Below are 23,724 nucleotides of genomic sequence, written 5' to 3'. Positions count from 1 at the left end.
CGAGCCGTAGCTCATCGGGGGACAGAGCCGAAAATCGGTGGGCGCTGTTTGCCGGGGTTGACAAGCCCCGCAAACAGCGCCCGCTGATCTTCGTGTGACAGGCGGTGGGGAAGGCAGGCAGGCAAGAGAGCAAGCACCTGCCTGCCTGCCTTCCCTGCCGCCAGTCCCCCGGAGCCCATAGGAACGCATTGATTAAGTTTCAGTGCATTCCTATGGAAAACCGGGACTCTCTAGACGAAAATTTCATTTCACGAATTGACCCGTGGAACGAATTAATTTCGTTTAGCGAGGCACCACTGTATAGCATTTTACAGAGGAGCAAAAACACAAAGAGCTTTCAGTCTGAGCAAGGAACAGACAAGGAAGGTGATGTACCAGAATGATTTTTCTTTCATGTACAGATGTGCACACATCTTGCTTTAAAGTTAATCATTACTTATGTATACAAGTTGTGAGGCAACCCACATTTCTTGAGGGTATGGATACATGGTGGTGCAGTTCAGCACTCTGGTGATTTTCAGTGAATTCTGAAACATGCCATGGATTTGTAACTTCTGCAAAGGGCAACCTATCCAAAAGCAAAAAAGTGTATTAGACAGTGCAGAGGGTGGGGAGTGGGCATTGCTGCCTTTCCATTGCTAGAGGCATGAATACGTTACCGGTATGACATAATTTTGTTAGTGTTTTCTTTAAAGGTGGTGTGTGTGTGTTTAACGTTTATGAGGAATTAAAGCTGAAAGAAGGAATCACAGAGCATCATATGTATATTCAGTGGATACTTCTTCTGTAGATAGATACTGTTACAGAAGCCCGGTGCAAGAGCACATGGGACCACAGGCACACACACAAGGTGTGTGTCCCTTGGAGAACGGAAGACACAGAGGAGACTGTCATGCTTTAAGATTTGGGTTTATTCACCCATTTACACCTTCAGTCTGCATGGAGGGGCTCCAGATCTTACAGCACAGTCATTCCAAGAGGCAGCAGCATAAGCTGCCTGCAGCCAGCGCACTCCAAAGATGGATCTCCCCCCCTTTTTTTTTCCTTCTTCCCAGAAGCCCCTTTGCCCTTCACCAGAGCAGTTGCCCTGGCAACCGTCTAAATCCCCAGTTTCTGGTCACACCTGGGGCAAGATGTTCTTGTCTTGTTAAAGACCCTCAGTGGCTCTCTATTGTTCCCTTAAGGGCCCTAATTTGGCCAGGCTACCCAAGAATCCCTTTTCAGCTTATATTTCTCCGTTCATACCACAAACATGCAAAATCCTAGCATATATTAATTTTACCCACATCTATAACAATACTTTGGACTTACCTTTAATTTATAATGTTGAGTTGCACTGAGATTTATTAAACTAAATGGTCTGATAATCATTGCTTTTTAGGTACTATCACTTATATTTATTTATTTGTTTGTACCTGTGAAGGTCATGAACACAGATGGAACTAGCAGGAGAGTCCTTGTGGAGGATAAGCTTCCTCATATCTTTGGTTTCACTTTGTTGGGGGACTATATTTATTGGACAGACTGGCAAAGGCGAAGCATTGAGCGAGTTCATAAGCAGACAGCGGAAAGGGAAATCATCATAGACCAGCTTCCTGACCTCATGGGTCTGAAGGCTGCAAATGTCCACCAGATACTTGGTGAGTATCCTAGAAATCTAAGCTGTACACTATTAGGTTAAAGAGGGTGTTTAGTAATCAGTTGAAAAGGGAGATGTTTCAATTGAGGATGAACCTTTCTGTGTGTTTAACCATACAGAGTGAGAGAGTGGGGACTTTGGCTGTTTAAATTTGTGTTTTATATAGCACCATGCAGTTTAAGTTGGCATTCACTTTATTTGTTTACTTCTAAGAATTATGCCTTTTTTACTTTCCAAGAGTGAAGACTACTACCAATAATACAAAAAGTAACAAGACATAACTTTATAATAAATGGCAAATAAATAAGTAGTCTCAAGGATAAAATCAGAATACACTTCTTTTTAAAAGCAACAAACTCAGTCAAAAAAAAGTCCAAGTTAACTCTGGTGAAAAGTACCACCTCTGTATCCAAGATAAGGGACTAGATCTAATAGCAGCCCCAAACTGCAAACTTGATATTTAATTCACCTGGGGGTGCCCACCTTTTTCTCCATTCTCCAGAAAGAGTGCACGTTATTTTGTATGACAGCTCTCAGTTTACGCTGGGTTTATGCTCCAGGGATAGTGTGCAAAGCAAAAAAATTATTATAGTTCATAACACATTGGGTTCAATATCACGCGGGATTGCCAAAGTCTCTCTTCCTGGACGCCCACCCCCTTTCCACTGAATGCATGCAAGTTGCGAGTTACCTGTACAGTTAATTGCTGGGATTGTTTTTAAACAGCTTCCATAATTTATGCATGAAAGAGAAGGTTCCATAATTAATGCCAAAGAGAAAGTATCCACTGCTCTAAGTAGCTGATAAATGATAAATGAAACTAAAAATGCAACCCTCAGATTATTTATTTATTTATGCTGTTTATATAGGATTTCCCCTTAAAAATGAATGCACAAATGGGACACAAGGTGGCACTAGCACGGGATGACAGTACAGTGGTACCTTGGTTTGTGACCGCAATCCGTTCCGCGGAGGCGGTCGCTCGCCGAAGGGGTCTCTCCCCGAAGGCACGCTTCTACGCCTGCGCGAAGTGCCGATAGAGCGCTTCTGTGCAGATCGCTTCTGTGTATGCGCGAGCTTCGCAGATCGCATCTGTGCATCCGACGCCGCGGAACCAGGATGTAAACACTTCCAGGTCCGCGGCGGTCACTCACCGAAGTGGTCACAAACAGAGGTAGGTTTAAACCGAGGTTTGACTGTAGTTTGAGCCATCTGCCCCTAGTGGGAATGAGGAGGACCAAATGTTGTTTATTGTCAGTGGCCTGTAAAAAAAATGGATTCAGAAAGTATCCTGGCCCCCCACCAGCCACCAGTGCCTGTGAACTGTGCTTGAAATTAAGGTGGGGAGTGATGTGCTTTCTTTTGTGAAAGTAGTCAGGTTGCAGAGTGGTGGTTGGTGGAAAGAAAAGTTAGAAGGAGAAACCACACCTTCCAGATTCCTTCAGGACGGCCGGCAGGTGGAGCTGCCCCCCCCCCCCGGCCCTGGTTTTTTTTTTGCAAGGATAATTACTCCCATATTATTCTCAATTAGCCACACAGAAAGGCTCCGCTGGTCTGGGAACAGCTGTACGACATGGCAGCCAGACAGGAAGTGAGTCTGAATTGGTTCAGTCCACTTATGTGTGTGTGCAGATAACGTGAGTTAACTCTGTATTTCTGCACTTTTGGGAAACTTTGTGACTGCCAACAGTCCTTCAGAATTGTGTTTATATTAGTCTCACATCAGAGAAGAATCCTAAATGGTTTTCCCCTTCTGTCTTCCTAGGTACAAATCCTTGTGCAGAGTCGAATGGGGGTTGTAGCCACCTTTGCCTGTACAGGCCTCAGGGTTTCCGCTGTGCCTGCCCCATAGGCCTGGAGCTTATAAGTGACATGAAGACCTGCATAGTCCCAGAAGCTTTCCTGCTGTTTTCTCGCAGAGCAGATATCAGGCGGATCTCTCTTGAGACTAACAACAACAACGTTGCCATCCCACTCACAGGAGTTAAAGAAGCTTCCGCTCTGGATTTTGATGTAACTGACAATCGCATATATTGGACCGACATCTCATTAAAGGTAATGCAGTCGTGCAGTTAACACACATTGACTTCAGGAAAAATTGAGCAAAACAGCAACATTTTACCAGGTACTTGGAAGAGCGTTTTATCCCGTTGGAAGTTTTGAGAACCAGCCCAAATGTCTGGTGCTTAAGGGGAGTAAAAACACTGAGGATATTGAATGCACCCAGTCTTCTCTCCCTTTGGAGTAGGGCAGCCCCATGCAGGACCAGCCAAATACATTTTGGCACCTGAGGCAAACCACAAAACAGTGTCCCCCTCCCCACCAGGGAAGAAGGGGGGACTAAAGGTCAACATTAGGATCAGCTGCCCCCTGGATCCTGCCACCTGAGATGGTTGCCTTACCTCTTGGGTGGAGCACGGATACTTCTTCTGCTTGCTGATACAGTGACATTCCAAGGAAGAGTATAGATGTACCAGGGTTCCTTGATACAGTCCACAATACAGCTGGTAGGTGTGGGGAATCCTAGAAATCTTTTCTGGCAATACAAAGGGGGAGTGGAGGATGCCAGGAACGTTTACAAGGAGGACACGTCCCCTAGAAGCTGACTGAGAAAACCCAGTGGCAGCTGGGAGAACCTGTGCACTAAATGCTGTGTGAATCAGAACAGGAGAGAGAGAGAGAGAACTAAGAAGAGAAACCACAGGAACACACTGGAGCTCTATATAAATGTACTAAAGTAGTGTGCTGTTTCCTAACTTTCATGTGTACTCTCTGTCTCTTGCCTTCCCTCTCCTGCTACTTCCCATTGCAGACCATCAGCAGAGCATTCATGAATGGTAGTGCCTTGGAGCATGTAGTTGAGTTTGGCTTGGATTACCCGGAAGGCATGGCTGTGGATTGGCTTGGAAAGAACTTGTATTGGGCCGATACTGGAACAAATCGTATTGAAGTGTCAAAGTTAGATGGGCAGCATCGACAGGTTCTAGTGTGGAAGGATTTGGATAGTCCTCGGGCATTAGCACTGGATCCTGCTGAAGGGTAAGGGGCTTGCTTAATTTTCTGTATTAAGCAATTAAACTATATGCTGACTCAATTTCAGCAAGGTTTGAGGAAAAAATGCTGACTGCTGTGAGAATGATCATTTAGCCACTGATTTCAAACCTTGCTACCTTTCTGTTCTTCACATGTGTGCTGATGAATCTCTGTATGTCAGTCACAAACCCCTTACATGTTGCAGAGTGTTCTTGATGATTTCCTACAGTACATGTGGTGCAAGCCAGGCCTGCTGGGTCTCATCCTAGCCCTGGGTGAGTTGAGGGTATATCCTGTTACATTGATCATGGCAGGAAAATATTAATAGTGGTAGACAAAAAAGATATCTTAAGGAAATCTTCTTTACCTGTTGAATAACCCCTGGTAAGTCTTAACTCATCAAAAACATGATTTGCCCATGCCAATGATTTTCCAACATGTAATGCCAGGGAATAATTAGAATAAAATAGGCAGTATAAGGGTATGGTAATGTGATCCATAGAGTAGATAGGATCATATGTTGTTACACCAGAGGTAGTGGACTTTACTGTACTACAGTTCCCATCATCCCTTCCTCTTGGAGTACAACAACGTCTGGAGGGTCACAGGTTAGTCATCATCACTGTCCTCCTTACAATCCCATGCCATGACAGAAACAAAGCTACAGATCACTTGGCAATTTAAAAGCTGTAATATAAAAAGATGTTCAATTTCCTCTATACATTTTTCAGGCAAAACCATTAAAAGATGAGTACCAGTAAAAACAATGTATCTAACTTAATGGGATGCAGCTGGCGCTGTGGGTTAAACCACAGAGCCTAGGGCTTGCCGATCAGAAGGTTGGCGGTTCAAATCCCCGCGACAGGGTGAGCTCCCGTTGCTTGGTCCCTGCTCCTGCCAACCTAGCAGTTCGAAAGCATGTCAAAGTGCAAGTAGATAAATAGGTACCGCTCCAGCAGGAAGGTAAACGGCATTTCCATGTGCTGCTCTGGTTCACCAGAAGCGGCTTAGTCATGCTGGCCACATGACCTGGAAGCTGTACGCCAGCTCCCTCGGCCAGACTAATCTGATCTCATTTTTTGACAGGATTACAAGCCTGGTAAATGAAGGGAATGCTGTGGATATAGCCTATCTTGATTTCAGCAAGGCATTTGACATGGTGCCCTATTATATTCTTGTAAAGAAGCTGGTAAAATGCGGGCTAGACAATGCTACCATTCAGTGGATTTGTAACTGGCTGACTGACCGAACCCAAAGGGTGCTCATCAATGGCTCCTCTTCATCCTGGAGAGAAATGACTAGTGGGGTGCCACAGGGTTCTGTCTTGGGCCCAGTCTTACTCAACATCTTTATCATGACTTGAATGATGGGCTTGAGGGCATGCTGAGCAAGTTTGACACCAAATTTGGAGGGGTGGCTAATACCCCAGAGGACAGGATCACACTTCAAAATGACCTGAACAGATTAGACAACTGGGCCAAAGCAAACAAGATTAATTTTAACAGGGAGAAATGTAAAGTGCTACACTTGGGCATACAGGATGGGAGACACCTGGCTTGAGAGCAGTACATGTGAAAAGGATCTGGGAGTCCTGGTAGACCACAAACCTGACATGAGTCAACAGTGTGATGCAGCAGCTTAAAAAGCCAATGCAATTCTGGGCTGCATCAATAGGAGTATAGCGTCTAGATCAAGGGAAGTAATAGTACCACTGTATTCTGCTCTGGTCAGACCTTACCTGGAATACTGTGTCCAGTTCTGGGCACCACAGTTCAAGAAGGATACTGATAAGCTGGAATGTGTCCAGAGGAGGGCAACCAAAATGATCAAAGACCTGGAAACGATGCCTTATGAGGAATGGTGTAGTGAGCTGGGTATGTTTAGCCTGGAGAAGAGAAGGTTAAGGGGTGATATGATAGCCATGTTCAAATATATAAAAGGATGTCATATAGAAGAGGGTGAAAGGTTGTTTGCTGCTGCTCCAGAGAAGCGGACACGGAGCAATGGATTCAAGCTACAAGAAAGAAGATTCCACCTAAACATTAGGAAGAACTTCCTGACAGTAAGAGCTATTCAACAGTGGAACTTGCTGCCAAGGAGTGTGGTGGAGTCTCCTCCTTTGGAGGTCTTTAAGCGGAGGCTTGACAGCCATCTGTCAGGAACGCTTTGATGGTGTTTCCTGCTTGGCAGGGGGTTGGACTGGATGGCCCTTGTGGTCTCTTCCAACTCTATGATTCTAATAGAGCGAGATGAGCACCGCAACCCCAGAGTTGGTCACGACTGGACCTAATGGTCGGGGTCCCTTTACCTATCTAACTTAATATAATAACCAGGGCTTTTTTTCAGTACTGATAATAACTAAAATAACCAATAAAAATACGATTAAAATCATATAGCATCTAGCATAGTGGATTATAATTATAAACTGTATATTCCACATTTCCTCTAAGACACTCAGACCAATGTACATATATAATAATAATAATAATAATAATAATAATAATAATAATAATAATATTTATACCCCGCCCATTATACCCCTGGGGGGCTTCCAACAGAAAAATAAAACACAGTAATCTATTAAACATTAAAAAGCCTCCCTGAACAGGGCTGCCTTCAGATGTCTTCTAAAAGTCTGGTAGTTGTTTTCCTCTTTGACATCTGTTGGGAGGGCATTCATTCCACAGGGCAGGCGCCACCACCGAGAAGGCCCTCTGCCTAGTTCCCTGCAACTTCTCGCAACGAGGGAACCGCCAGAAGGCCCTCGGTGCTGGACCTCAGTGTCCGAGCAGAATGTTGGAAGTATACTCCTTCAGGTATACTGGACTGATGCCATTTAGGGCTTTACAAGTCAACACCAACACTTTGAATTGTGCTCGGAAACGTACTGGGAGCCAATATAGATCTTTCAAGACCGGTGTTATGTGGTCTCGGTGGCCGCTCCCAGTCACCAGTCTAGCTGCCGCATTCTGGATTAGTTGTAGTTTCCGAGTCACCTTCAAAGGTAGCCCCACGTAGAGCGCATTGCACTAGTCCAAGCGAGAGATAACTAGAGCATGCACCACTCTGGCTAGACAGTCTGCAGGCAGGTAGGGTCTCATCCTGCGTACCAAATGGAGCTGATAGACAGCTGCCCTGGACACAGAATTGACCTGCGCCTCCATGGACAGCTGTGAGTCCAAAATGACTCCCAGGGTGCGCACCCGGTCCTTCAGGGGAAACAGTTACCCCATTCAGGACCAGGGAGTCCTCCACGCCTGCCCGCCTCCTGTCCCCCACGAACAGTACTTCTGTCTTGTCAGGATTCAACCTCAATCTGTTAGCCGCCATCCATCCTCCAACCGCCTCCAGGCACTCACATAGGACCTTCACTGCCTTCACTGGTTCTGATTTAAAAGAGAGGTAGAGCTGGGTGTCATCCGCATACTGATGGACACCCACCCCAAACCCCCTGATGATCTCTTCCAGCGGCTGCATGTGGATGTTAAAAAGCATGGGGGAGAGGACTGAGCCCTGAGGCACCCCACAAGTGAGAGCCCAGGGGTCTGAACACTCATCCCCCACCACCACTTTCTGAACACGGCCCAGAAGGAAGGAGTGGAACCACTGTATAACAGTGCCCTCAGCTCCCAACCCCTCTAGACATTCCAGCAGGATATTATGGTTGATGGTGTCAAAAGCCGCTGAGAGATCCAGCAGAACTAGGAAACAGCTCTCACCTTTGTCCCTAGCCCGCCGGAGATCATCGACCAGTGCGACCAGGGCAGTTTCAGTCCCATGATGAGGCCTGAATCCTGACTGGAAGGGATCCAAATGGTCCGCTTCTTCCAGGCGTTCCTGGAGTTGTTCAGCAACCACTCGCTTAATCACCTTGCCCAAGAATGGAAGATTTGAGACTGGGTGATAGTTGGCCATATTACCCGCATCTAAAGATGGTTTTTAAAGAAGTGGTTTAATGACCGCCTCTTTCAGTGGGTCTGGGAATACTCCGTCATAGAGGGAAGCATTTACCACCCCGCGGAGCCCATCGCCCAGCCCTTCCCAGCTCGCTTTTATTAGCCAGGATGGGCAAGGGTCAAGGAGACAGGTGGTTGGTTTCACTCGTCCAAGCAGCCTGTCCACATCCTCGGAGGTAACAGATTGAAATTGATCCCATGAAACATGACTAGACAGGGCTCCCACAGTGGAGTCTACCTCCCTCTGAATCTGAGCGACTTCATCTGCAAAAAACTTTGCAAAAGCATTACAGGAGATATTGGGGTCCCTACCAGGGCCTGATTGATGACGAAGGTGGTTCAGATAGATTGCGAACCACCTGGAACAGTCTCCTGCTGCTGTTTTCTGCAGATGCGATAGAAACGGTGAAGAAGGTCCTCTTCGCTGTCGCCATTGCCACTTGGTAGGCTCGAAGTTGAGCTCTAGCCCGTGTTCGGTCGGATTCAGAATGCGTTTTCCGCCACCGGCACTCTAGCCGTCTCAGCGACTGTTTCATCACCCTCAGCTCCGTAGAAAACCACAGGGCTGTCCAGGCTCCATGCAATCGGAGAGGGCGCTTTGGAGCCAAACAGTCAATAGCCCTGGTTAACTCCACATTCCAGCGGGCCACCAGGGAATCGGCTGAAAGGCCATCAATATGGGATAAAGCATCCCCTACCACTCTCTGGAAGCCATTTGGATCCATTAAGTGGCGGGGCGGACCATCCGAATAGGTCCCACCTCCCTGCCAAGGGGAAGGGTCGCGGAGAAGTTCAGTTGCACCAGGTAGTGATCTGACCATGGCACTTTGTTAGTTTCGCTTTTACTTAGTGTCAGATCACCATATATTCCTTCTTTATCTTCCACAGCAGCCCTGTAAGGTAAGTTAGGCTCAGAGTCATTATGTACCTAAAGCCACCCATTGTTTGCAATGGCTGTGTGAATATTTAAACCTAGGGATTTATTATACACAATACAGTGAAACTATTTACCTCTCAAAAGAAATGAAAGTTATGTTGTGTGCTAAAACTAATGTTTAAGCATTATAGTTCTGATATATTTCTATGTTTTGTCTTTGGTTCTGTATGAGATGAATACAGAATATTTGATCTATATTTTCAGATTCATGTACTGGACAGAATGGGGTGGAAAGCCCAAAATTGACAGAGCTGCCATGGATGGTAGTGAACGTACAACATTGGTGCCGAATGTGGGACGGGCTAATGGGCTCACAATTGATTATGCTAAAAGAAGATTGTATTGGACTGATTTGGATACCAACCTAATTGAGTCTTCAAATATGCTAGGTACAGTTTCGCTGGTTTGTTGGAACATGCTAGGATTCTTGAAGTCAGCTGAAGTGGGGATCGGGGTATTTAAAATGCTGCCTGCTCCAGTAAACCCAACTGCTAAGGTCTTCAGTGAAATCTGACTGGCCAGCTGGCTGTCTCTTTCCCCCTCTTACAATCTACTGTATCTGATCCATTCCTCTTGATGTTTCGTTGCTTTGTGAAGACTCTCATTCTCCAATGATTGACTGGTTCTGATACTAATTTAGTGCCTTTGTTTTCTGCTGACCCATATTTTGTTTTCTTACTTAGTTTTTAATGGTATGCAATGTTTTGAGCTGTGGTGCTTTTGAGAGCCAGGAAAGGGGATGTGTACATTTATTGTAAAATGAAAACATAAAAAGTGCTCCCACCTACTAAATGTACAGTCTCCAGATTAGAGTTGAAGTCTGAATGCCATGTAGAATAAGTGGGAGGCCTGTCCAGGCCACCAGTGAAATACCAATACTCTGATCGTTTTTTTCAATTTCCCGGTGAGGCGGGGGGGGAGCCCCGAGGGGCTCTCGCTACTGGCTGCAAGCGCCCAGCAACCCACTCCTGGGACAGTGTCAGGTGGGGAGTTTGACTGGGGCAGTACACCTGTCAAACCATAACGCAGGTGTCCTAAGGCGAGCTCAGAGGACAGAAACCTCCCGCGGAGCAGAAGGGCAAAAGCTCGCTTGATACTGATTTTCAGAAAGAACCAACCAGTTATTCATTAGTATCATATAAATATAAATTACTGTCCCTATGAAAAAAGATTTATGAATATAACTTTTTACACTGTCAGAATTACTTTGTTCTAGTGTGTCTAAAAGGTTTTCCCATAAATTTCTCCATTCATTCTCTATTCATTCATTTGCAAAGTTTCACTTAATACTTGTTTATCAAAAGGAGCTCAGGGTGGCATACATTATTCTCCTTCTTCCCATTTGTCCTTGCAGCAACCCTGTGAGGTAGGTTAGTGATTGGATCAAGGTTACACAGCGTAGGTTTGAAACAGTGCAGATTTGAAACTGAGCTCCCAACTTGTAGTCCTACTAGCTAATCACTACACCACACTGGCTCTCATGTTCATTATATCTATGAGTTACTGTTGATGTATTTGATTAGAACTGTCCTTCCTAGTGTGGGAGAGGTGGGGAAATCTTGACATCAGTGTATATTTTTCTTTCTAAAACAGGTCTTGACCGTGATGTTATAGCAGATGACTTGCCTCATCCATTTGGTCTGACTCAGTACCAGGATTACATCTATTGGACAGACTGGAGCCGGCGAAGCATTGAACGTGCCAACAAGACCAGTGGCCAAAACAGAACTGTCATCCAAAACCACTTGGATTACGTGATGGATATCCTAGTATTCCATTCATCCCGTCAAGCGGGCTGGAATGAATGTGCTTCCAGTAATGGGCATTGTTCCCACCTCTGCTTGGCAGTGCCTGTTGGTGGTTTTGTCTGCGGATGTCCAGCTCACTATTCCTTGAATTCTGACAACAGAACATGTAGCGGTAAGCCATAAACACAGTTAGGTGGTGCAGAGGGCAAAGGGCTATGTTTTTGTGGTTCCTCTCAAATATTACAGTAATGTTTGAAATACAAACAAAAATGAGATTTAGCTGTAGTGGATGGAGCAGGAATATGCCAAATACTGAGCCATTTCCACTTGTAACATAGAAAGGTTTGTTGGGGTCTGATATAACTTGATTCTTGCAAGATTTGAATATACTGTATATTCCTGCATATAAGACTACTTTTTAACCCAGAAAAATCTTCTCAAAAGTCGGGGGTCGTCTTATACGCCGGGTCGTATTTCTTATACGGCGAGTATATCCCAAACTCTATATTTTAACTGGAGAAGCTGGGGGTCGTCTTATACACCCAGTCGTCTTATACGCCGGAATATACAGGTAGGTTGCATGTGTTAGGCTTTTTGTTTTTTATTCATGGCTGAAAAACTCAGTAACTTTCTGTTTAGCTGTTTCCCTAAATGCTCAAAATACATTGCATGAATTAGTTCTCTAATACTAACCCTAAGCATAGGCCACTCATATTATACAGTACCTATATTTCAGATTGGAGAGCTCAGAGAGCCTTGAGCCTTGTTGGAGGCTATCCAGCAAGTTCATGACTGACATCATGCTTGAATTTAAGATTTGAGCTTTATTCTTAATACTCAAGCCATAATGGAGACTATCAAGATATCCAGAGCAAAATAGATTTTTTAAAAATACGTGTGTAGTAGCATAAACATGTTTTTGTGAAATGAATAGTTTTTTTGTTTTTGAAAATGACCGGTTGGCTTTTTTGTATTTATGTTTAAGCCCCTACCAGTTTTTTGCTGTTCAGTCAGAAGAATGCAATAAATCGCATGGTGATAGATGAGCAGCAGAGTCCAGATATTATCCTTCCAATCCATAGCCTCAGGAACATCCGAGCCATTGACTATGACCCTGTAGACAAGCACCTGTACTGGATTGACTCTCGGCAAAACATTATCAGGAGGTCACATGAGGATGGCAGCCAGGTATTTTAAGTGTGGGTTGTTGGGGTTTCCAAAGGATTGGGGGGGGGAGAGAATAGGGCTCTTTAAAATGGTATTCATGTTCTAAATATTTTATAAATGAATTTTGTATACTAAAATCTACTGGGTATATGTGGAATATGGTCATGGATGGAGAACAGATGTAAATAATAGGAATACCTCAATTTTGAGGAGATCGTATTATATTTCAAACCTACCTATCTCTTAGTTTTATGAGTCTTTGGAGAATTAGCTAAAATTAGTACAGATTCTGTAGATTTGTGAACAGACATCCCATAAAACTAGTAAAGCACAACATTTGAGAGACCTTGCTTTAGAAGTAGAACTACAATATGTTTTAAATATTTTTATGTTCCTATTAAAATGGGCATGAGAAGTCAAGCTGATGTTTATTCTGAATATATGTAATAAACTTCCTTCTGGTACCTGAATATTAACTGTAGATTGTGTATTACAAACAGTGCCAACCTGGTAATTTAAATATCAAACTGCATTTATCTGGACAGCTATTTTACTTCCTTGTTCACTTTAAAATAAAATAAAAATGAAATAAAAGACAACAGCAGGGGTCTTAAAGTGCATTGAAATGCTTTAACAAGCACTAAATTGGGAAACATTTCCTGTTATATTCAAAAATGAACTCATGCATGGATAGATAAAAATCACCAACTGTGGGAACCACATACTGCTGACACAGCAATCTCTCTTTCTTGGAATTACAGTAGAAGCATGAAAATGAGAAGTGCTGCACTTTTAATGGATTATTGAATATTGCTTTCTTTCCTTCTTTCTTTCTAAACCGTCCTATACCCAAAGGTCTCAGGGCAGTACTCATATTTGATATAAGTTTATGTGAATTTTTACTTTGTATCAGATTGTTAATGTTTGATGTTTTATTATGTTTTTAAATGTGTTGGAAGCCACCCTGAGTGGATGGGGCAACCCAGCCAGATGGGTGGGAAAGAAAGAAAGAAAACATTATTATTATTTTCTGTTTCAACACTTAGCTGTAACTTGTGCCAAGGAACTTTGAGGCTCTGAATTATTTTAAAGCCATTGCTTTCACATAGTAATTCTGCATTGTGTAGCTAATTCTCTTCTGGTTGCTTCCTTGGATCAGTCTTCAATCTTTTTCTTCCCACCCCAGAGCTTTACAGTTGTGATGAGTCCAGTTCCAAATCAGAACCTAGACATACAACCCTATGATCTGAGTATTGACATCTACAGTCGTTATGTTTATTGGACTTGTGAAGCCACAAATGTAATCAATGTTACACGCCTGGATGGAAGGCTGATGGGGGTGGTTCTGAAAGGAGACCAGGATAAGCCCAGGGCCATTGTTGTAAACCCAGAAAAAGGGTAGGTAGCGTGTTGCATGCAATATACATGCTTAAAACTCAGCAATCAAAGCACCAGGTTCTCTTTTTTTTATCAGCTCACCTTCTTGAAATAGAAGGTGCTTCTATGACAGAGTAACTAATGGAAGAATGGTTGTCAGCAGAGTGGAATGGCATGTTGGGTGGACTTAGTGATTGGAAGAGGGATGGCAGTGGAGAGTGTGGCTGTGTAAGAGAGAGAAAAACGGGGTGGGGAAAATAAAATGAGAGAGATTACTAGTTGAATAGTTAGGGGATAGCTGTTATGAAATTTGGCATTGATAGTTATTGGATCAGGGAAGCACGACTTTAAAATATACCGTGTTTTCCCTTTTTTAATACGTAGTCATAAAGTAAGGCATGGCAGGGTTTTTAATCATTTGAGAAATGTAAGACATACCCCGAAAATAAGCCATACTTCCGCGACGTGCGGAGCAAGACCACCGAGCGCCCCAGCCAGCTAGCGGGACCCAGCACGCCGGCCGCAACAGGAGGAGGAAGCTGCCGGGTTGGGTCGGTGCCCGGAAGCGGCGGCTGCAGTGCCGATAGAGCATGCAGCAGTGCCGCACGGAGCACCGAGGGCACAAGCCAGCAGGACCCAGCTCCTGCAATGCCGGCCGTGGCAGGAGGAGGAACCTGCCAGGTCGGGTTAGCGCTCGGAAGCGGCGGCTGCAGCGCTGACAAAGCGCGAAGCAGCACCGCACTCTCTCTGTGTGTGCGTGTGCGTCTCTCTCTGTGTGTGCGCGCGCGCGTCTCTCTCGCTCTCTCCCCGTGCGTCTTTCTCTCTCCCCCTCTGTGCGCGTCTGTCTTTCTCTGTATGTTTGTGATCGCGTCTCTCCCCCCCCCCCCCGACAGAGAAAAGGTGCCGCGCAGGTTCCTCTTCGGCTCATCATTCAGCCGCCCCGGCCTCCTCGCCGAGAGCTGACGCCGCTCCTCTCCCCCTCCTTCCCTTTCCCTTTAGAAGCCTCCAAGGTAGGAGAGCCCTTGACTCAGGATGGGGAGGAGGGGAAACGGAGAGAATAAGACGGTGTAAAGTTGTAAGACGGTGTCTTAAAAAAGGGGAAACACGGTATATAATATCCACATCTTAGATATTATGCTCCATAAATAAATATATGGGGAAGGACAGCTTTTAAGAAAAGGACATAAATGACCTAACTCTGTTTTTATAGGTACATGTATTTCACCAATCACCAGGAGAGGTCTCCTCCTAAAATAGAAAGGGCTGCATTAGATGGAACTGAACGTGAGGTCTTGTTTTCCAGTGGACTGAGCAGGCCTGTAGCCTTGGCAATTGACAACCAGTTGGGGAAGCTCTTTTGGGCAGATTTTGACCTCCGGAAAATTGAGAGCAGTGACCTTTCAGGTAGAGTAAAACAACAACTTCCTTTTACCAATTTTAATCAGTGTTGTAAGTATTTCATAAACTGGTAGGAAGGAATGGGTATTTTACTTGCTCCATTGCTGTTTCCCCCTTTCTTCTTTATATTTTCATTGTAGTGAACTTGCAGAAATTTCTGTAAGGCAAGAGCAGACTACACTCAGTTTAAATATACTAAAATAATTCCTACTGTGCCCATTGAGCATTTTCTTGTGCTATGCTCTATGGAATTGGGTGATAACCAGCTCTGTAAAGCAGCTTGTCAATGTGTTTTAGACACTTCTTATTTTCCAGGACTGAGCTCTGCATTAATCTTGAGTGTGTCAACTAAGGGATGGATTGGATCTTCTGGCTAAAATCCAGAATGGACCTACAACTAATTAGAAACACCAATTTTTTTCCTTGGTATCCACTCCTGAAAACAGTATTTTAGAGTTCATTATCTGACCAAACTCTCACTGGTTTCCTTAAGAAGTGCTTATATTGAGCTACATTTCCAAGTGATGCCCATTGCAGTCTTGGATGGCTGCTATATAACAAGGTCTTAACCATAGACAGAGTTTGTATTTGTGGTCAACTTCAGGCCAACACTCATCTGTTAGTCTGTCCCCTAGGGCTGGTCAATATTTGGTTTTCAACATCGCAATATATCACCAGCTAAACATCATGATTTTTCAGTATATCATGATGTCTGATAGCATGCTTCAACGCCTACATGCCAACTTCATGGGTCTGAGGACAGTTCAGTGCCCCAAAGTATGCTGGGATGGGGCTGAGCGCCCCTCCCCATGTTGAGAGGCAGCCTCAGCTGGGCCTCCCCATGGTGGTGGGTGGCCTCCCTGGGCCTCGCATGTGTCATGTTACACGTGTGTGACGTCATGCGCATGCAATGAGCCCCCCCCCCATGGCGTGTGGAACTCTGTACCTCTGCTTCAACTAAACCATTGAAAGATTTGGACAGAAATATATTATTGTTCTATGCAATTTTGTGCGCATTTTTACAATTTAAGTAAGTAGTTGATTTAATAAAAACATTAAATAAACTTCCATATAATATATTTAATATATTTTCAACTAAATTAAGAGTAGTTCAAATTGCATCTGTTTCCACACTCGGAGGTCTAAGTGGAATAACCCCCACTGAGTTCAACTAAACTTTCCTAGGAGTAAGCCCCATTGAATTTAGTAGGGCTTGGCTTGTGAGTAGAGACACATTTGCTTGCATTGCTTACTGACAAACACTCTCCCCATCATTGTCACCTCATGTCACACAGTACCCAACCTCCTATTTCAGCATAAGGCAGCTAGTTAAATCTTCCCCCTCCATTTCCCCCTGACACAGAAGGACACCCCCCCCCCCAAAAAACACCCCATCTCACAGGGATCAGCTGCTGCCTGAGACTCTAAATCATTAAGTTTTCCCTCACACAAGTCCCCACATGAGAGCCTGTGGTAAATTGAACAACTTCATGTAATTGGCGTGCAGTGAGATGTGTGCACTATATTTAATTATTAATTGGTGATAAGCGGTAGGATCTGCTACATATTAATTATGTAATTCAACATGTATATTAGAAAGACAGGTTTTACACACGCACGCGCACACACTGTCCTAGATCAAACAAACTGTCCATCTAGTACAGCATTCTGTTTCCCCCAGTGGCCCACCAGATGCCTTTGGGAAATCTGTAAGGTTGAGGGCAAAAGCTGCCTCCCACTGCTGAATCCTGGCAGCTGGTATTCAGTGGCACAGTGTCTTGTAATCTAGAGTTTACATATGGCGTACAGGGGGGTGGGGGGGCATTTGTTCCATCTTCTGGCTGTTGGCCATTGGAGTGCCTCAGGATGCATCTTTTCCTCTTGTTTGTCTGTCTGAGGGAGGCTGTGAGTAATCCTGAACAGGTATGGGGATTGCTTGCTTCCTTTCAGCCCAAAACTAATGTAATCCAGATATTAAGATGGGTTGGGAAATTAGTTCATTGGGATAGAGACTTGCAATCCGTTTTGGATGGGGTGACGTTCTCCTTGGATGACCAGCCAAACACGTGAGGAGGGGCAGTGAGTAGTTACTTTGTGCGTTATTTCTCATTGAACGCTTGTTGCCACATTTTCCAACTATATTTCCTCTCCACTCCATAGGAGCCAATCGGATAGTCTTAGAAGATACCAACATACTACAACCAGTAGGGCTGACTGTGTTTGAAAACTGGCTGTACTGGATTGACAGACATCAACAGATGATTGAAAAGATCGACACAACACTTCGAGAGGGACGTATGAAAGTTCAGGCTCGTATTACCCAGCTCAGCGATATTCATGCTGTTAAGGAACTCAACATGCAGGAGTACAGTAAGTGTCAAGCAACATAACAGGGAAGAAAAACTAAATGACCCATATCATACATGGTTAAGATTTTGTTGGTTTCTTTATGTACTATACTGTTCACTACCATTGAGGAATCCCCCAGTAAACTCCTAATGAGCCATAGGGTTACCTGGAATATAATTTGGAAACCAATGATATATGCTGTATTTTATTTTTTTAAAACAGTTTTAATACATGAACAATAAGTTTCCGCTCTTATTTTGCTCCCTAGGACAGCACCCCTGTTCCCAAGATAATGGTGGTTGCTCACACATTTGTATTGTTAAAGGTGATGGAACGACACGTTGTTCCTGCCCTGTGCACCTTGTCTTGCTCCAGGACGAACTTTCTTGTGGAGGTAAAGCTTCTTTTTATTTTGTTTCCATTTTTAAGTGGCATCATTCCCCCTATGTAAGTCAATACAAAGATCTGAAAACCCACTTCAAACCCTGTTTTCAAAATCTGGTTAAAGTGGGAAGCCCAAGTAGTACTCACCATGACTAAAATCATATCATTCTAAATCATGATTAAAACAGAGCAGGCTTGGGGTGGGGGGGGGATTGTACTAAAGAGGGGGAAAGGAGTGCACAAGCCTGCATCTTACTCCAAAGCATTGTTAAGAGAGATGCCTCTGCAGTCCAAGGCTAGACATTTAGGGCAGTTAACATTCTCCAAATTTATGCTCCATTCAATCAATAGTAACTATAGTCTTGCTAACTAGGGTGGAATCTACACACATATAAAAACCATCCTGAAAATGCTTTTTTTAAGAAAAAAAGTGTTTTTAAAAATACATTGAACTTTCTATAAGGCTCAGGATCTCCATCTAGTGTCACATTGTATATTTCACTTAAAACACACTTTAAATGTTTTATTTGCAGTCGTATAGGTGAGTCCTAGGTGTGAATAGCTGCATTGAGATTGTGGTGGTCAGGGCCTGCTCTAAGGCAAGGCTGGGTAGCTCAGGGCCGCCAGGGGGGCGCCGCACGGCTGGTTAAAAAACCCTCACTCAGAAACAAGACCTATTGTATGCATTTATAGAAAGCACATAACTAGACACTGAGTCACTGTGGTGCACCCATCTGCTGTACATTATATCCCTTTTTAATGTTTTCATATAGACTTTTATTGTAGAACAGGCAGGTGCATTATATGAATCATAAGAGCAGCAACAGTGGATAAAATCAGGCCAAAACTTTATTAGGGTCAGTTCATAATGCCACAAGCCCCATGTTGATGGAATGAATCCACTGGGTTTGCACTGCTCCAAACCTGTTCCATGGGAGTTGGCCAGTGGTGCAAGCCAAGCAAGCAAGATCTCACTGGGGGATCAGGGTACAGATTCCAACCAAGCTTGGGTTTGCTGTGGTCAATCCTCCCCTCAGGCCCCTATGTTGATCCTGCCCAATGCCATTTCCACCCTCATACAAACAATGTTCTCCCACCTAACAAAGGAAGGCCATAATTTCACTGAGGGAAACTCCCTCATTGGGAGGGAAGCCCAGTGAAGTGCCAATCAGGTTGAAGGGGGCAGGAATCCTTTCTGGCCCTGTCAACCAGCAACCCAAAATTGCTCAGTGTAGGCTCTAACCTGAGGGTGGGCAGGTGAGATGCTCTCAAAGCAAAATGGCTCTGAGCTACAGGGAAAGCAGCCTTATATAGGCTTTCTCCCTCCCCCTTGCAAGGACTCATAGTGCAGCTTTTTCCTATGAGCCATTGCACAGAGAGGAGAGTGGGCAAAACCTTGCCCAGTCTTTTGCTGCGATCTCTGGGGCACAGTGCCACCAAGGAAAGGCACTTATTGGGCATGGAACAACTAGCAGAGGCAAATGAGGATTCTCCTTTTTGTGTGTATGAACTTAACAGCCTAGTAAGATGAGTAGAAAAGACACAACTCAGCAGATTAGACCCAAGTGCTCATTGTTCCCAACAATGCCCAACAAAGCAACTTTTGCCCTGTTTATAACTAAGCATTTCATTTAGTGTGTTGCCCAGAAGTAGCCTAAAATACTGCTAAGTTTGTATGCTAGTTGGCATAAGGGTAATGGCTCATGGCTTTCAGTTGATATAAGAGTACAACTCATCTGTGCCATAGCTTGACAACAGGCTAGTGGATTTATCGTTTTAAAATAAAGGGAGGAGAGACAGAGAGGAAAGATTATACAAAGAGTTGTGTAGCTGGACATGGGATGCCCACTCCCTCCTCAGATTGAAATCCGCCTTCTTTCTTTGGTTGTGACACTTTCAAAACCATAGTGAGAGTAGCTGGGAGGGGCAGTAGGAGGGAGGGGTGAGTCAGAGGCACCCTCACAATATCTCCTTGGGGATAATCCCAGGCAGAAAATAACAACATATAAATAGACCCATTATTAGCACTAGGTTGCAATTTATTTTATTTAACACGGATTTTGTTTTGAACCCGGAGTGTCTATTGCTCTTGAAACCATGTAGGTCTTGAGATGTATACATTAGAGAAGGGGTCCCCAAACTAAGGCCCGGGGGCCGGATGCAGCCCAATCGCCTTCTAAATCTGGCCCGTGGATGGTCCGAGAATCAGAATTTTTTACATGAGTAGAATGTGTTCTTTATTTAAAATGCATCTCTGGGTTATTTGTGGTGCCTGCCTGGTGTTTTTACATGAGTTAAATGTGTCCTTTTCTTTAAAATGCATCTCTGGGTTATTTGTGGGGCATAGGAATTCATTCATATATATTTTCAAAATATAGTCCGGCCCCCCACAAGGTCTGAGGGACAGTGGACTGGCCCCCTGCTGAAAAAGTTTGCTGACCTCTGCTTTAAAGACTGTTTCTGTTCTGCAATGTAGATCATAGAATCATAGAGTTGGAAGAGACCACAAGGGCCATCCAGTCCAACCCCCTGCCAAGCAGGAAATACCATCAAAGCATTCTTGACATATGCCTGTCAAGCCTCTACTTAAAGACCTCCAAAGAAGGAAACTCCACCACACTCCTTGGTAGCAAATTCCATTGCTGAACAGCTCTTACTGTCAGGAAGTTCTTCCTAATGTTTAGGTGGAATCTTCTTTCTTGTAGTTTAAATCCATTGTTCCGTGTCCGCTTCTCTGGAGCAGCAGAAAACAACCTTTCTCCCTCCTCTATATGGCATCCTTTTCTATATTTGAACATGGCTATCATATCACCCCTTAACCTTCTCTTCTCCAGGCTAAAATGGCTGATCCTCTTGTTGCTTCTCCCACTTTATGGACAATGAAGTTGTCTGCAAGGCCAGTGAGGAATCTGTTCGACATCATGCTCTTGGCTGCAGACCGTGATCTAAGAATCCAAACTGTTCCTGTTTGCACCATTTGCGAAGCCAGTTGTTCACTTTCCCTATTTTTCCCTCTCTCCCTGGGCCATGTTGTTCAACTGGGAGGACAGATGAGATGACAAATTGTGCATTTAATTGCTTCAACTTCCTGCCCAGAGCCTCATAATCACTTTTGATCTTCTGGAGGCTATGGCTTGCAGTGTCATTGGTTCCCACGTGGACCAAGAAGAAGGGGTATTTGTCAGTGGGTTTTAGGATTCCTTGCAGCTGTTCTGTTACATCTTTGATCTTGGCCCCGGGGAGACAGCACACCCCTCGAGACATCTTGTCAGGCCCACAGATCACTGCTTCTGTACCCCTCAGTAGGGAATCCCCTATCACCACTACACGCCTCTTCATAGGCTTGGTCGGGATTCTTCCATGTGCTGTCCCTTCCAAGGTTACCTGCATATTCCCGGAGGACTGACTTTGCTGCTCGTCTTCATATTCCTGATCAACTGTGATGAGGGAGAGATCTTCAAATGGAGTCTGTTCCTCGTCTTCTAATTGATTGTGTAGTTCTAAACACTCAGAGCGATCCCTGGGCCTTCTACTTCTATGAGTCACGTTCCTCCATACATCTGGGTCCTGTGTTGGGGAACTGACCTCCTCCTCAGGGATGTCCCCTGTCTCCTGCTTGGTGCAGACAGTGTGCTCTGCTGCATCCAAGAAAAGCTCCAGCTCTTTAATTCCCCGGAGCGTAGATACACGGGCCACAGTTTAGATTCCACAGTTTAGTTTGACTATACATCATTGCATCACCAAAGTTCAGTCATTGCAGTGGTAAAGGCAGAGGTTGGTTGTTCACAATTCAAACAGAGCCTTAGTTTTGGTTTTCCATAAATATGGCTTCTACCTTCCCATAGATATTTTTGACACTTGATCAGACATTTATATGCTGTTACTCCACCGTTTCATTCTTCTGAAAAAAACCAAAACTTTTTCGTAACAGAACCACCAACATGCTCTCCTCAGCACTTCACATGTTTCACAGGGGAGATTGACTGTATTCCTGCGGCTTGGCGCTGTGATGGGTTCACTGAATGTGAAGATGCCAGTGATGAAAAGAACTGCCCTATGTGCTCAGAGTCCCAGTTCCAGTGTGAGAGTGGCCAGTGCATTGACAGTATCCTTCAGTGCAATGGAGAAGCAAATTGTCAGGATAGCTCAGATGAAAAGAAATGTGAAGGTATTAATTTTTCCAGCTCAAGAAACTGGAAAATTGGAGATGAAAGGGAAGAGGAACAGTGGCAACTTTTTAAACAATCTTGATTTACAGGTAAAACTCGGAATATCATTGAAAAATGCATTTACAGTGGAACCTCGGTTTATGAACACCTCGGTTTATGAATTTTCGGTTTATGAACGCCGTGGACCCATCTGGAACGGATTAATTCACTTTCCATTACTTTTAATGGGAAAGTTCGCTTCAGTTTATGAACGCTTCAGTTTATGAACAGACTTCCGGAACCAATTACACCCATGTTTCAGTTTATGAACGCTTCAGTTTAAGTACTTCACGGACCCGTCTGGAACGGATTAATCCACTTTCCATTACTTTCAATGGAAAAGTTCGCTTCAGTTTATGAACGGTTACTCCGCGGACCGTCTGGAACGGATTAATCCACTTTCCATTACTTTCAATGGGAAAGTTCGCTTCAGTTTATGAACGCTTCAGTTTATGAACAGACTTCCGGAACCAATTGTGTTCATAAACCGAGGTACCACTGTACTGTATATTCCTGCGTATAAGACTACTTTCTAACCCAGGAAAATCTTCTCAAAAGTCGGGGGTCGTCTTATACGCCCAGTCATGTTTCTTATACAACGAGTATATCCCAAACTCTATATCTTAACTGGAAAGTTGGGGGTCGTCTTATACGCCCAGTCATCTTATACGCCGGAATATGTGGTATTTCAGTAACGCAATTTAAAAGGTGAAACCAATATATGAGATAGATAGATGCATGACATGCAAAGCAAGATATTTCAAGCCTTTATTTGTTGTAATTGTAATTATTTGTTGTTAGGCAGGTCAATTATAAATGGAATGTAATTAATGAAATGTAATAGCGATGTTTATTTTTGTATTATCGTAACTTTGTTTTATTACTGTGGAATTTTGAAAAGAAAGCATTTGTAAAAATTAAAAGAAAAATAAAAAATAAGTTGCATTACTGAATTAAATGCACTTTTCGACGATATTCTAATTTTCCGAGTTTTACCTGTATGTATTTCAAACAATGAAAACCTCTTTAGAATGAATTGTCTGTTCTAACAGATACCTACTGCTCTATATATTCTGTGCAGCAATAAAAAGTACAATTCTGAGCTCAGGAAATCCAGTTTCTTTACTAAGAGTAACTGAATTCTGAAACTTATCGAAACCTTGCAAATTGAGTGAATTTGCATAGTTCTTGTTCTGTAATTTTACCAGTTTGTGTATTCAAACTGGTAATGAAAGTAGATAAATAGGAACCGCTATAGCGGGAAGGTAAATGGCGTTTCCATGTGCTGCTCTGGTTTGCCAGAAGCAGCTTTGTCATGCTGGCCACATGACCTGGAAGCTGTACGCTGGCTCCCTCGGCCAATAATGCGAGATGAGCGCGCAACCCCAGAGTCAGTCACGACTGGACCCTTTACCTTTACCTTTACAAAAAGCAGTCACCTGCCAGAGCCCCCAAGGCCTCAAATTTGTGCATTGTTCAAGTCAAATAGGCTTGATTTGCCTCCTGATTTAGAACTCTCATAATGATA

At 44.0% G+C, this 23,724-nt stretch overlaps 1 protein-coding gene across 3 annotated transcripts in view; it reads left to right on the top strand.

Annotated features, from left to right (window-relative positions):
* LRP6 (LDL receptor related protein 6) overlaps positions 1-23,724 on the top strand; it is a 122,042-nt gene that overhangs the window by 85,008 nt on the left and 13,310 nt on the right. For 2 of the 3 annotated variants that reach the window (XM_035102241.2, XM_035102240.2), the window contains 11 exons: positions 1,424-1,640; positions 3,405-3,694; positions 4,452-4,678; positions 9,770-9,954; positions 11,159-11,485; positions 12,299-12,501; positions 13,667-13,878; positions 15,068-15,261; positions 17,416-17,625; positions 17,873-17,998; positions 21,920-22,156. In XM_035102241.2, the coding sequence (XP_034958132.2) occupies positions 1,424-1,640; positions 3,405-3,694; positions 4,452-4,678; positions 9,770-9,954; positions 11,159-11,485; positions 12,299-12,501; positions 13,667-13,878; positions 15,068-15,261; positions 17,416-17,625; positions 17,873-17,998; positions 21,920-22,156 (2,428 nt within the window). The remainder of the gene's footprint in view (positions 1-1,423; positions 1,641-3,404; positions 3,695-4,451; positions 4,679-9,769; positions 9,955-11,158; positions 11,486-12,298; positions 12,502-13,666; positions 13,879-15,067; positions 15,262-17,415; positions 17,626-17,872; positions 17,999-21,919; positions 22,157-23,724) is intronic. The other variant, XM_060275147.1, reaches the window with a different exon arrangement.

This window comes from Zootoca vivipara, chromosome 5, assembly GCF_963506605.1.
Source record: "Zootoca vivipara chromosome 5, rZooViv1.1, whole genome shotgun sequence".
Taxonomy (NCBI): domain Eukaryota; kingdom Metazoa; phylum Chordata; class Lepidosauria; order Squamata; family Lacertidae; genus Zootoca; species Zootoca vivipara.
The sequence above is the reverse complement of the archived record's forward strand: the minus strand, read 5'-3'. Positions and strand labels throughout refer to the sequence as shown.